Source organism: Nipponia nippon, unplaced genomic scaffold (genome assembly GCF_047370975.1).
Source record: "Nipponia nippon isolate SJK-2023a ecotype South Korea unplaced genomic scaffold, ASM4737097v1 scaffold_40, whole genome shotgun sequence".
Classification (NCBI taxonomy): Eukaryota; Metazoa; Chordata; class Aves; order Pelecaniformes; family Threskiornithidae; genus Nipponia; species Nipponia nippon.
Window position 1 is genome coordinate 1530830 of NW_028262359.1, and position 14403 is coordinate 1545232.

The window sequence follows — 14403 nt, forward strand, 5'->3', positions numbered from 1 at the left end:
TGCTGTGAAGCAGTCAGCTGTCCCACCACAGAGAAATGGGAGCACTGTGGCCAGGCACATGCAAGAATCCCTCTGCGCCAGGGAGGGCACCGCGGGAGCTGCACCCGTAGGACACCAGGCAGTAAGGGCACATGGGACATGGTCTGGGGGATAACGAGCAGGGGATTTCAGCCCAACGGGCTTGAGGTGGAAAACACAATGCTGCCCAGGCAGGACAGGTCTCTGCACTGACCAGGACCCCACAGTGGGTGAGGAGCTCAGATGCCCCCTGCACTGGGAGCAGCGTAGCTCCCTGGTGGGACATGGGAGTAGGGGAGAGAGGGGGATGTTTGCCCTAAAGGCCTCACACAGTTGGCGTCTGGCATCCCATCTCACAGGAACAGTCAGTGAACTGGAGCATAACAGCTTGCCTCCAGGAGAACCTTGGAGCTGCTTTGATTGCAGCCATCGCTGCATCTCCCACAGCCAGCGGGACTGTAAGGCAGACCCTTGTCTCCTTTGCTTCACAGAGCTCTTCTCTTCCCTTTCTCCACGGGATAAAAATAATCCTTTTGCGTCAGCTCCATCACACCCATGAGCAGCAAGACATTTTATTCATCGGCGATTCCTTCCCTTCTCTCATTTAAACAATTCCCCATTGAGCCCATCAAATTAATTTGAGCAAGGGCCATTTATTTGGCCTGCCTGCCGGCGCAGGTGTCTCTTTTCTTTTGCAGGAGGCTGGTAGGTGGCATGAGCATGAGTCAGGGAGAGGCTTGGCAAGGGCTGGAAGCAGCGTGATGGTTTCGATCAGGGTGTGCAGGGGCATGGAGGGCTGTAGACCAATGCACCCCGTGTCAGGAAACAGACAAGCGAAGTCTGCAAGCAAAGGGCTTTTTACAGCGATGTATTTGGGGTGTGTTTTACAGCGGCACAGACACAGTCTCGCAGGCAGGGAGCTGCCCCCTGTGTCTCCGCTGGCAGCCTCAGCCCTTTCCAACCCCGAACGGCTGTTTGGGGAAGGCTGTGTCAGGCTCTGGCAGTGGCTCAGGAGGAGTTGCAGGGATGCGCCAAATCTCAAGCTGTTCCTCCAGCCCTCGTAGCCACATCTCTTCCTACTCCATGTCACGCCAAATCTCCTGCCTTTGTCACTGCAGCAAATACCACCGGGCTCTGCAATGACAGACACTGCCCCAGAGTGCCCAGACGATGCCTAGGGACAAGGCATGTAATATCACAAGCAAAGAAAAGCTGAAGAGCTTGAAGAAGAGTAAAAACTCACCTTCTCCAAGCTGTGTGGCATTGCTGGGTTCAGTAAGGCAATGCAAAAACATGACTAGGATGGGCCTTGCAAATGAAGGACAGTGTCCCATTTCCCATCCCTGCTGAGTGAGTCCTCAGGTGCCCAGGACATTGCACAGCCATGAGTTGGGGAGAACTAGTTACATTTTTCCACCTAAATTGCATTACCAGCACAAATGGAGGCCAAACCAACCCCTGTGGAGGTACAGAGCCAACAGGGAGCTGCTCACCTGCGTCCCAGGGCTTTATGTGCTTTGCTGGCCAGGACACCCATGGGATGCCGGCTCCCGCCTGCTCATGCCATGATCCAGCTCCTCGTCCTTTCGCTCATACTACTGCCACCTCTTCCCTTTGCCCCCCACTGGGACCTGCACTCTCATCCGCCACTTCTCACTCCTCTGTCTGCCAGGACAGACAGCTGAGGGGCTGCACTGAGCCAAGATGGGATTGCTGGGCTGGAGCTGTAACAGCATGCACATCACTGCTGTGCCTGCTGGCTGTGGGTGAGCATCTCTTGATACCTTGGTCCACTTTCTAATTTTCACCAGTTCCGCAGGGACCAGGCTGCCCCAGCTTGAAATTTTGGGCTTAATAGCCTGTGACATCCAACTGTCCTCCTGTGATGGACAATGCAGGGAGGCAGGAGATCCTGCCAGGTGCTGGGCCCTGGTGGGATGGGGTAGTCCATCAGCGCACCCCAACATCAGCTCCTCTCCTGAGGTATGACTATATTGGATGTGCCCCAAAAGCATTCAGCCAGAGGGACACATGGAGAAGAGAGGCTGTAGGGGAGCATATCGATGGTGTCTATGGACACCTCTTACTTGGCCACTGTGGCTCCCAAGGAGATGGGAGTTCTCATCCCACTTCCACATGGAGAGGAGCTGCATCTCATCCGAGGAGATGCATAGGCCAGGTCCAGGACCAGAGCTGGGTCTCCCAGGCCCCAGCCACTGCTTTGCACCACGTCCTCATGATTAGCCGTCGCCTTGCCCTTCAAATGCACCCCGCGGCTCAGGGGCCGAGCTAACAAGCTTTCCTCCTCCACACCCCTGCGGCAGAACCAGCGCTCAGGAATAGCTGCAATCCTGAGAGCTGCTCGGGGCTCTCTGGCAAAAAAGCAGCTCACCCTCAGATGACCTGGAGGATAAGCATCCATGTTGCCTCCATCAGCAGGCAGCCGTAATCAGTTATGGCAGGGGGCTGAGCACCGAATAGCCTCTGCAGAAAAGGCTGCAGGCTGGCAGACCTGCTCTCACACCCAGCCACTGCTAGGAGAATGAGAGTCTCCCCAAAATCTCCCTTGCTGGCTCTGCTGAGGGCATGCTTTGAAAACAGCCCATTCTCCTAGGGGTCCCTCCGTCTTTGTACCGGGGCTATTATTCAGGCAAAGAACTGGTGATTTCTCAGGATTTGCCAATTTTCTGGAGGGGATTTAAGTCATGTGCATAGAAATGAATTCACAGAGGACAGCTAAAGAAAGAAACAGGGAGGAAAGGCAAGCCAAGCGGCCCACGAGGCTGGGCAGTGCCTCTCTTGCCATAACGTGATGCTGTGCCCACTCCTCTGCTGCCAAGGCTTACTGCCAAGGTGCTGGAGAAAGCAGAGGCTCTGGCTCAAAGAGGAGCTGTGCAAGTTGAACAGGCATATTCAGGCAATCACCAATCTAACCAAAATGCAAGTCTTTTGAAGATGTGAAGCAGGGCTCCTTCTCATGCATTAGGCATTTCCCAGGACAGGCAGTGATGGGCTCATCAGGCTGCTGAGGAGCAAAGCCCAGGCTGATGGGGCTTGGGGAGCTCTAGGATAGCGGCCACCGAAGTACAGACACAATCTGTTCACAGGAAAGAGGATGCAAAACCTGCAGACAAAACAGTTCTTGTAGCAACATAACTGTGCCGGCATGGAGAAATACAAGGGAAGGAGTAAAATAAGGCTCCGCTGAAACCCATTTTGGTTGGCCAAATTCAGATTTCAGTTACTCCTGGATACCCAGAGGACAGCAAATCCAGCGGACACACACCAGATTTATGTCTAGAGAGAGGCATTTACCTCGGTGACTTGGCTACTATTGTTCACAAAATCAAATCCCCCTAGCATTTTTCTCCAAACTCCTAGTATTGCAAAATGGAGCAGTCTTGCACCACTTTCAAACATGGGCAACCCTTTTTGTTATACAGATCTACAAAGAGGAAACTAGAAAGTCAAATCCAGTCCTCCTGGCTTTGCCAGTGTCTCCCTGACAGCACGCAGCACCTCACAGGATGAGACTTGCATTTTAGAAATAATTTATAAGTACTATTGAATTTTCTTAAAATGGGACCTTTTCTTGCTCCAGTTGCCAGTGTTTCCATTTAATGTACTAAACACACTTCATCCTGACCACTGAGAATTGACTTCAGCTTAAAATAACTTGTAAATACGCGGATGTTGTCTCTCCACCAACTGCCAAGCAGCATGGTCACAGAAAGTGACATTGCACAACAAAAATAAGGTTGAAGACACGTGGCCAGGAACAGTGAAAAGAAGAAAAGCCCCAGCTCTTTGACCTTGGGGTTCAGCAATCCCGCAGTTACATAGAGCACTCTTCTTCCTTCACCTAGTCTGATGCAACCCAAAAGTTATTTCCCCAAAACTGAAGAAAACTGATTTAATGAGAGAAGATTCAAATCCTTTAGATCTACTGCTGGCTTGTTTGGGTTAGCTCTTCAAACAGTCCTTGTGCCTAAGGTTGCCACGTCTCTGTCCGGGATCCAGAACTTGTTGTATCTGTGGTGTGACGCTCATGGACATCTGGATGTGTGCCATAGAGCCACTCTCCTGTGCACAGTGGGTATGTCCAGGGTCTCCAGATAAATATCCAAAGGCTTCAGTTCTGCCCAAGAAGGATTGGAGCCTGCTGGCACATTGACCATCTCCTTTCCCAAGAAACAGCTTTCCAGGACTAAACAGTCCCCTCATTTTATCTCAGGCTATGCTAGATTGGGAGATATCCTGATATGGGACAGTGGAGGAAGAAGGGATCCTGGGGGGCTGTGAAGGTCTTCCTGCTAATGGGTTTCCCAGCACAGTGGCAGGGCAGGAAAGCATGGTGGGGAAGGAGCAGGTGGAAGGGGCAGGGCAGCCTGCTTTTGTCAGTGCACGTCAGTATTCCCTTCGGTAGATGTTGATTTATAGTTATGAGTCACAGACCTGCACAGCAAAACGGCCGCAGGTTGCAAGCCATGCTGCTCACGCCCTGGCAAGCTGCACACAGGTGGTATGGCCTCTTGCTGGCCTCAGCGTGTGCTAGGTCCAGCACGTGCTGACAGCAGGGACTGTCAGAGCAATCGCCTCCTGCTCCAAGGCAGGCTCAGAGTGACCTGTCCCTACAGATGTGTCTCTAACCTACTCTTCTTGAAGGCCTCCAGCACTGGGTTTCCTTCCTGTACCAAGGAATCAACGCCGGTGCATATGTCCTTACGTGGCCTACAGAAGCGACACAGAAAGCTGTGAATGGGCAGAAATAGGGTTTTGCGAGTCCCTGGATCCACCCCACGGTGCTCAGCTCTTCCCCTAACAGTACAGAGAGCAGCTATCTGCAACTAGCCTAAATAACAGGGGAGGGACTGAAAGGAAATCAAAACCCATTTGCAAATCTCAGAGAAAGCAAAGCCATCAAGCTGCAGGTCAGTTTTTATGAGACCCAAGATTATTTGTGTTTGCCTCCTTATCAGGGGGCCAAGCTGCATCTGGAGGAGGCAATCCTGATGTAGGCAAGGCATAGCAGTGCTCGACGCCAAATTCCTCCAGCACTGCTTGTGCTCTGTGCTTTTGGGTCACTGCGCAATTAGCCGGCCCTGAAGAGACACAAGGAAATCGTCTACTGCTTGAACAGCACAGAAGCAACTGCGGGAATCTCAATGAGAGAGGAGCATTTGCATGGAAACAGAGGGACTGGGAATTACATCACGAGAAGAGCAAGACTTGAGCTGTTTGGAGAGGGGAGGCGAGTGCTTTTCTCTCAGACAGAGTGATATCACATGAGAGCTGTAGAAATAGAAAGTTTGGGGACAAAGTGTACTTCCCTCTGTGCTAAACCACTCACCAGTTCAGGACTGATGTGACCTCGGAGAGTGTATCTAATCTATAGCTTCCTTCTGTAAATACAGTCCCATGTGCAGATGGACTGTACCTCCCAGGACAGAAGGAGGGAGTTCAGGTTCATCTTCTCATGCCGGTTGGTTCATCCCTCACAGCTACTGAAACACCTCCCACAGCTACAGGAAAACACTAAGAACAGAAACAGTCTCTTAACTCCTTCAAGTTTCTCCCCATCACCCTAGGTCACAGCAACACAAGGCTACAAAGCAGTGAGGTTCAGGATCAAGCATCCCATTGTCCCTTCACACCATCCTAGCTTAGTAGCAGCTCTGGACCTGAGCTGCATCCCACCGAGGCTGGGTATAGGGACAAAACCAGGGTCCTTTAGTGAGAAAGCACTGGACGCAGTGGGTGCTGCTGGGGAGTACGAGGAGGAAGCAACCCTTAGCCCCAGGAGATAGCGAAGGAGACTGGGGAGGGGATAGGCTGAAGAAGAGATTTCAGCCACTCTCCTACTGTCTCCCTAAAACTTCGCACACTTCCACCAGTCTTCCCCAAATTCTCTTCCTTGCTTCACCTCCTGAAAACCCCAACATCCTCCCACTGTCCATCACAGTCCCCCAAATCCTGACTGATCCCTCCCAGACCCTGCCATCAGCTACGGCCAAAGAGCCAAAGTGCTCCAGGCAGCAAAACTCCATGCCCCTTCCTTGGCTGAGCAGCCTTGGGCTGGATCTGGCCAAGGGCAAAATCATCAGGGCTGCAAAGAGGCAGGGAGGCAGAGGGAGTCTGGAGGTGACACTGGCTGGTGTGATAAGGCACAGACAGAGCGGAGCAGCCGACCAGCAGGGACGCATGGATAGGAAGGCTCAGAGCCATCCCACGCCCCTCACTTGTCCCCACACCACGAGCTGCTCACAGGCACCCAGCACTGGGCTCACAGGTGCGTGCCTGCAGCTCCTGCCCCTGTGCAGCCCTGCTGCCATGTCCCGGGATGGGTGAGCAGCCATTTTCCCCTTCCCACTCCACTCAAGCCCAGCTAGAACCTGCCAGCCAGGATTTACTGCCTGGGAAGTAACTCGATTGTCCCCAAGGGACAGAGAAAGAGGTGGCTTGCATGTGAAGAAAGCAGTAGCAGGAACTGAGGCTGAGATAACCATCCTAGATAATCCAAGATAAATATCCAAGACAAGAATCTGGCCAAGAAGATGGCTGCCTCCCTGGCTGTCAGCCTGAGTACTGGCCAAGAAATTTGCCTTAGCCTCAGCAAATGCTGTATTGTAACCTTTCTTTCACCTGCTTTCTTTTCTTCTCCCACTCCACTGTGGTGTCCCAGCATTTCTAAAAAAGCTTCACATTTTTTTTACTGTCTCCTGCTACTTTTGGCATGGAAAGGGGTTATGCCAGGCTATTTTAGCAGTTTTTTAAAAACAAACAAAAGCCCGTGAGCAGCTACATTCTTCTGACTGTGATGACAAAATGCTTTAATTTCTTCCAACCCTCGAATGAAACCTGGAAGGCTTACTGATTAAACAGCTCTGCCCCAAACTGATTCTTCTTACAGCAATGCTTCCCTTGGGTGAACTCAACCACCAAGGTTGTTACAAATTAGGAATGATACTTTATTAGTTAAACAATTCCTGCCTGACAACTGCTGCAATATTTAAGGAGTGCTTAGAGTCCAAAAGTGGCTTGGACGACAGCAAAGAGCCTACTGCACTGTTCCTACTGCTGCATCTTAAAATACTGCAAGCATTTCTGCCCCACCTCTGAGCTCTGAGCAGGACCCAAACTAGCTTCACCAGGTCTCCTTGCACAGGATAATATCTGTTGGCATGAGCTCTCCGCCCAAGCAGGGTTGGGTGCGCAGGGAGATGGGTGCTTGGCATGGCCAATGCAGGACTGTGCTGGTGGTAGTTTAATTGCAAACCCACCTTCAGCAAGCTCTGCTCTCTGCCTCACAGTTGCTCTTCCCACAAGGCCTGGGCTCAGCTGTCTTTGCTCCCCACAACCTCCACGCTCCCCAGGCTCTTGGAGCTGGTACATAGCAGTTGGGTAGTGTGTTCCCGGAGGACTCCCGGAGGACTCCCGCAAACTAGAGACAACAGCAACAGGCACAGAAAACCTCTACTAGGATCACACCTCATGGAAATAAATACAGCTTACTGCCTTGAGGCACGGGGATGTCTCTGTCCCACCCCAGAGACTTCAGCCTGTGGGGCTAGGGAGGGCTCCAGGACCGAAATCACCAGGGCGAAGTCACAAGGACGCCCGCTGTGCTTGGCACAAGCACAGGGACCTCTGTACCCTCTGCGCACAAAGATGTGCCCTTGTCACAAGTGGCTGATAGGCAGCAGAGCCCCTGTCCCCAGCTTCCTCACAACAACAAATACACCTTTTCCTATGTGCCACTAAATGATTTAGGAGGCCAAACCTCCTTTTAGGCCAGAACTCCTGAGTTTTATGCATTTTTTGAAGCTTTTACTGTGTGTCTTGGTGAAAGCCACTTCTGAAAACGCGACCTGAGTGCTTTCAAGAAGTTGCCCCCTTGGCATATTTGTCCTGCCATGTGTTCATAAATGAGGCTGCGCTAACACTGCTGACAGCAAAACTCAGAGTATTAAATAACACTTCTTAAAGATCCCAAAGTGCTTTACAAACATGAATTAATTAAGCTGCAGACCAACCCTGCAAATTATTTAAAGAGCTCTTGAACCTCCCCTCCTCGCTAAAGGACATGAAGAGAGGAATGAACCAAGGTCTGATGAGAACCCAGGAGCCCTTACGCTCCTTGTTTCCACTTATCCACCACACCAGCTTTAACTAACAGGCAAACCAAAATAAATTCAGATCGACTGAAATCCCACTGGGATGAAGTTAGCTCAGTCTCTCTTGGTGAGACTTATCTTGGAAACCCAGTGACAGCCAAGAAATCTGGAGAACATGGAGCAGACAGCACCACGTCTATTTTTAGGGGAAGAAAGAGGGTTTGGAATGACATGTGGCTATTAAGAGCTCCAAAAAAGGGTGATTAGTCTCCTAGTCATACTGCCAAAAGCAGCTGTCCCAGCTGTGTGGGAAGCTGCTGGAGAAGCTTCACAGGCAAACCCCTGTGACACCTGTGTCAAACAGAGGGGCTATGGGGCCTGGATGAGCCCCTGCCTGCCCCTTCCCATCAGCGCACCGAGTTCTGCGAGACCATAGCAAAAGGCACCTTCCCATCTCCAAAGGAGTCGATGGAAACAAGAGCAGGCAGCTGAGCTCAGAGATGCTGGGGTTGGTGCGAAGGCCACAACGTCAGAAGCACTGGCCATGGCTTCTTCTCCTTGGTGTCAGGCAGGTTTCCCCACTGGGCTCTGCAGGGATCGAGTGCCAGAGATGCCAGACTGGGGTACCCAGATACCAAGCCAGGCACAGATGGGTTTCTCTATCTGCGAGAAGACAGCTGGGATGCCAGGACTCCTCTTCACAGTTTTGGACCCTCCTCACTTGCAAAAACTACGGATATGACACGAAGGCTGGTGCTGGCACAGCAAGGCAGCGGACAGGAGGATGCAGTGGATGTCACTGCCGTTCTGCCAGGGTTTGACTTCCCTCCGTTAAAACACCCTCTCACAGCAGCCAAATCTCCCCACCACAGGGTCCCGGACACCAGCACTTGGCACAGCAGATGCCACATCAGCCATGAAAGATGGTCTCGGCAACCCAGCTCACTTGTCCACTTGCAGCACAGAAAGGGACCACTGAGCTGGCTGGGCCAGGTCCGCCACTTGCCACCACACTGCATGTCATCTGTTTTAAATTCTTATCTCTTTCAGAGAAGAGCTGGCTGTAGCCAGGGGACGTGCAAACATCACCAGCCATGCCTGAACATCCCTCCTTCTTCTCCACATGTGCAGGGAACATTTAGTTCTGTGTTTAGTGTCCCTTCAAACCTAACCAAGTAAGCAGAAGACAGAGAGCTTAATAACATCAGAGCAGCAGAGTCCATTTCCATCCCATTTATACATTGCCTGGGATATGGTACCTATTGGTTTAAGGTCAGCAATAAGTGATTGAGCCAATCCTGAACTCACAGTTTAAACTGCTTTGTCAACAACATGAAATTTGCCTCTGAAGAAAGCTGGCGAAGGGAGATGACGACATTCATACCTGCACAGAGGGCTGCTGCTGGCCACCAGGAGTGGAAGGAAACATGTGAATTCATTCTGACCTACAGCGCAGTATTGCTGGGTGCTGCTCACCCCACAGCTGCGGTGCGGAGGGGAGCAGCCATGCTTATGTGCATGTGACCCACCTCCACGGCTGAACCCTTGTGCAGTCAGGGTCCATGGCAGACGCAGTGCTTGCCCATGGCTAAGAAGGACTCATCAAGCAATGAGGAAACTTGTCCCAAGTCAAGCTGATGACAGCCCTGAGAGCTCGGATGGTCTCAGGCTGCAGTTTCAATGGAAATAGAGAAGCGTGAAGTATATGAAACATTCTCCTCCACAGCTCCCGTGCCTGGCCCCAAACAGACTGCCACGCTACTGTGTTTTCTGTGTCTTCTCAGCCCACATTTCCAGTGGTGTCTGGCTGAAGGGACTTTTTAAAAACCACGCAGAAGACTCCGGACTGACACCAGGGTGATTAGTTCCTGGCCAAAGACCCTGCCTAATACAGTGGGTTAGTAGAGTATATAAAACCTTTGGGGGTACATAAACAAAAGATGATCATCTTGAGAGATTGCTTTCTTGGATCAGTCCTAAAAAGCCTGAAACTGAAAAAATTCCACTAAATAAGAGACAACTGGATATGAGAATGACATGGGCTCAGAATGGTATTTACAGCCATTCAGCTCATGGCTGGATGAAGCCCAGAAAAAAAGTGTAGTAAAGGATCCGTGTGGGAGAGGTCATCATCCTTCACGACTGGCCCTCATGGCTGGGTGTGAAAAGGGGCTTCACCAACTCACAGAGGCACATGCATCTCCTTGCTGTCACTTGAGACAAGGATCCCAAGTCTCCTCAGAAATTAAAAGACCGTGCTTGCTCATTTACAGGAGAGATGGCATGGTGGTCAGGGGACAGGCTCTGGTGATCCAGGAGTGCAAGAAGACAAGCAGCATGGGCTCTGTGGAAGGACTCAGGAAGGAGCTGGGACTTTTACTTGGTTTCAAGGACTTTTGCAAATAAAACCTGAAGCTCAGAAAAGATGTGAGCTTTGGGAAACAAAGGGCTTGTCTGGACCATGGTGAGAAAGTGTCCACAGACAGCAAACCCCCTTCCCACCACTCCCTGTTGCCCAGGAGCAAACTGAGCCTTCTTACTCATGCAGGAACAGAGGCAGGGATCCAATATCCCAGACATCCTACCCAAAAGGCTTGGGGTAATCTTAAGCACCTTGCTAGAGAGAGCAGCTTTGCCAACATCATTGCACAGAAGGAGAGGGGACAGTGATAAGGCACGAAGAGACCTGGTGTGGCTTGGTACCTCCATTAGGGGAATGCAGGTTGTCCTTACCTTGGGCATCCTGCGCAGATTGGGAGAGAGCTTCAAGGAGGTAACGTGGCCTCGTTCATCTCCAATGATGACAACAGGGTAGACAGGGTTAAACTGGATGTGGGTTATTTTATTTTTCTTCTTGGCCACAACTAGCTGGGTGCAGAGAGCTTCATACTTGTTAATGCTCAGATCAAACACGTGGGCCTGGGGAAAAAAAGGCAAATAACACAAAAGGGATTAATCAGGCAAGAACATCCCTCAGCGGCAGAATGATGGCTGCAGAAATCAGAGAGAAAAGGTCCCACGGAAAGGCAGCCTCAGCACACTACCATCTGCAGTCAGGCCTTTGTCCTCTCTTAGGTAAGCGGTGTGCAGAAGCTGCCTGCTGCTTTTGAGGGACTGTGCCCCTCCTGCAGGGACTCATGGAGTGAGGATCAGTTCCCTGCTGTGGCTGCAAGCTCTTTCCAAGACCCTTGGCAAGGGTCCAGCTGATCCAGACTGGAGAAGGCTCAGAGCCAGCTTTGCTAACCCCACAGGTCTTAATCCCCCTTCTCCATGCTGCAAGTAATGAGACAACCAGGTGTTAAATCAGAGTCTAACATAGATTGATGCACAAAGCAGGGAATGCTGTCAGAAATACTTATTACTCTTTATTGCAGAGCTTTCCAACATTTCCAGCTTAATAATAGCATTAGAGACTCAAACCAGTAATTAATTGAGAAGTGATGGGAACGTGGTCAGTATGATTAAGGGTGTACCCTGGGGTAAAACAAGAGAAGCACAGGCAAATGGACCACACAGGACAGCTTGGTGCTGGCAGCCGACTCCAGTCCAGCTGCTTCGGATGCTATGCCTGCACACACGTCCTTCTCCCACAGGATTGAGAGAAGTGCCAGGTAAAGATGGGCCAAATGGGAAAGGTGAGGATGGAGGGAGACAGATCCGAGGCCCCACTCAGGCAGGACTCCCACTGTCACGGACCTCAGACCCATGGCACTGATACAGCAGTGACACAGACCTGCCACACCACCAACTGCACGATAATGCACACTTCCTCATGACGCCAGAGGGAACAGTGGCAGTCACTCGAGAGAATGTGTTAACTTAACATTATCTCCCAATAATTGCAATTAGCTCCCATCATTGTTACAGCCTGCAATGGCTAATAAAACATGACGCCCCTCTCCTCCCCAGCGCTGAAGCAAGCAGTCTCCAGCATGCTGGACTGCCACCTTGAATCCACTATGGAGACTTTCAGCCTTATGTTTCTTTTCCCTTTTCTGTCTTGAGAAAAACTAAGGAAGGGAATATTTTATGCTAACAAGTACAGTGGGAATATGGGGGAAATTAGGACTAAACTACTTGTACATCTCCTGCCAGCTGTGTCTTGTTTACCAGCACTTACGAGACAGATAAGACATACTATTTCAACATTGTGCCATGCTCACAATTTGAATCTAGGAATTATCTGGAAACTGACAGTGTTACCTTATAAAAGCTTATTCTAAAGAGCGTGGAAGGTTTTGTATCAAATCAGTACATGTACTTCCCCATCACACACCAATAAGTTGCTGAATTTTATCTGAATCCATGTATAGCAAAGAGCTGGGCAATCTGCAAGCACACATCCCAGGCAGTCTCATGTGCTGCTGTGTCTTTGTAGGACTCAACATCTAGCAATTTGTGATGTCCTTGGTCTGGGCAAGGAGAACCATACAAAGGTTTTACAGATGCAGAAAACAAGATGAGGAGGACTCCCTCCAGACTGAAGTAAAATAAGACTTTTCCAGATGGGGAATAGCTTGGTAAGTGGACAGGGTTCTCAGACATATTTTAAAGAAATGCACGACAGTTTATAATTCAAGAAGGAAATCCAAAGCATCAGTCACAGATGAGGATCTGCAGTTTGGAGAGTCTTTCCCCAGTTAGCAGAAGCATAGATGGAAAAAAAGATGTCATTTTTATCTGCTCAAAGTATCAGATACCAGCATTAAATTCTGAATCTAGGCCTGACACTTGAGATCCCACAGTCCAGCCAAGGTAATCCCAATTTCCTACCTCTAGGCATAAATACAGGTGGCTGTACTGGCTTGTAATTTACACCTGCTGCCTTACTATCTCTGAAAAGGAACAAGCTCTCTTTCAAGCAATCAGCTCCCCATGACCCCTACTCACAGAAGATTTAATTGCTTGCCTTCACAGAATACATTTTTATTAATTTAAGGGCATAATTCACATACACACCCCCCATGGCGCAAGCTCAATACTTAGTAACCTAAGAGCCTGGGAAATGCCCACTGCTTGAATAGCATCAATTAATCTAGGAAAAAAGGCAAGATGAAATTAGTGGCCAGGTTTCTTTTTGGCAGCTAGATCTGCACTGCTGTTCTATAAGGCTGTCAATGTACCACACTTGCACACCCTACCCAGCACCGCAGTGGAGAAAGATGGCATGTCTGAAGGCTCAGTGTTGGAGTGCTGAGCAATGCAAATTACTCTGGGTGAGGCTGTTTTTCAAAAATGCCACTGACAGCCCAGACAAGCACAATGCCTGGGACAAGAACTCAAAACCATCAGCAATGTGGAGAAGGTCAAAAGCAAACAAGTTTATGAATGTTCCTACTATAAAGCTCCTCTTTTATGAGCTTCTAAACAAATGGGCTTGTTTTCCTTTGCCAAGGGAATCATGGAAAAGAACAAACTATTTCAGTTCTTCAGCTGGAAACATCAGCCTCATATCAGCTGTCAGATGCTCCAGATGGAGGGGTGGGCCATGGGCGGTAGGAAGGACTTCAGAAGCTTTGATTTAAAGGCTTACAGGCCCTCTCAGGAGAGAGGGAAATGGAGTCAGACCAACACTGCTACTGGTGCTTTGGGAGTAACCTAAAAGGGGCACAGGGCTTTCCACAACACTTGAGGCAGTTTAACAGTGCTGTAAAGCAGCAGAGCTGCATGTGACCAGCACCATCTGCAGATCTGCCTGGGGCTTGGGGCAGGGTTTTCTGCTCAAAGAATGGGAGACTGAAAACCTGCAGCTCTCCCTTGATGTTCCTAGTCCCATGCGCTGCCCTGCTGGCTCAGGTCCTGGGATTAAGGATTATGGAGTAGGATCCAGTTGGATTTCCTACCCCAGAGGCTCACCAACAGCACACAGCTTCTCTCCATCCCACTGCCCTGGTGGCCCTTAACCCTCCGGACTACAGATCATTGCTTACACACAAAGACAGCCTCTCAGGTCTTGCAAGATAAGCCTTCTCTGAGTATATGACCCAGAGAAGTGCAACCATGACCCACAGAAGTGCCACCCAACCCCACACGTGACTCGAGTATCAGACTCACGGGCAGCCAGGATAGCCAGAGCCACATCCAAGCCCTCTCCATGGAGAGCAGATGCCTCCATAGGGCACCCTTCTTCTCAGGGCAGGCACTCATCCAGCAGCACCCCGATGAGAGCTGTTACCCACACACTGTCAGGCAGCTGGTGCAAATGGGCATTTCTGATGAGGGCTGACATTTGTATAACTTTCCACATGTGGCGGACAAGCATATTTACATA

General features: G+C 50.4%; 1 protein-coding gene across 1 annotated transcript in view; it reads right to left on the reverse strand.

Annotated features, from left to right (window-relative positions):
- DNAI1 (dynein axonemal intermediate chain 1) overlaps window positions 1-14403 on the reverse strand; it is a 149723-nt gene that overhangs the window by 18146 nt on the left and 117174 nt on the right. Inside the window, exon 19 of the mRNA XM_087777620.1 lies at window positions 10866-11051. Coding sequence (XP_087633746.1) covers window positions 10866-11051 — 186 coding nt within the window. The remainder of the gene's footprint in view (window positions 1-10865; window positions 11052-14403) is intronic.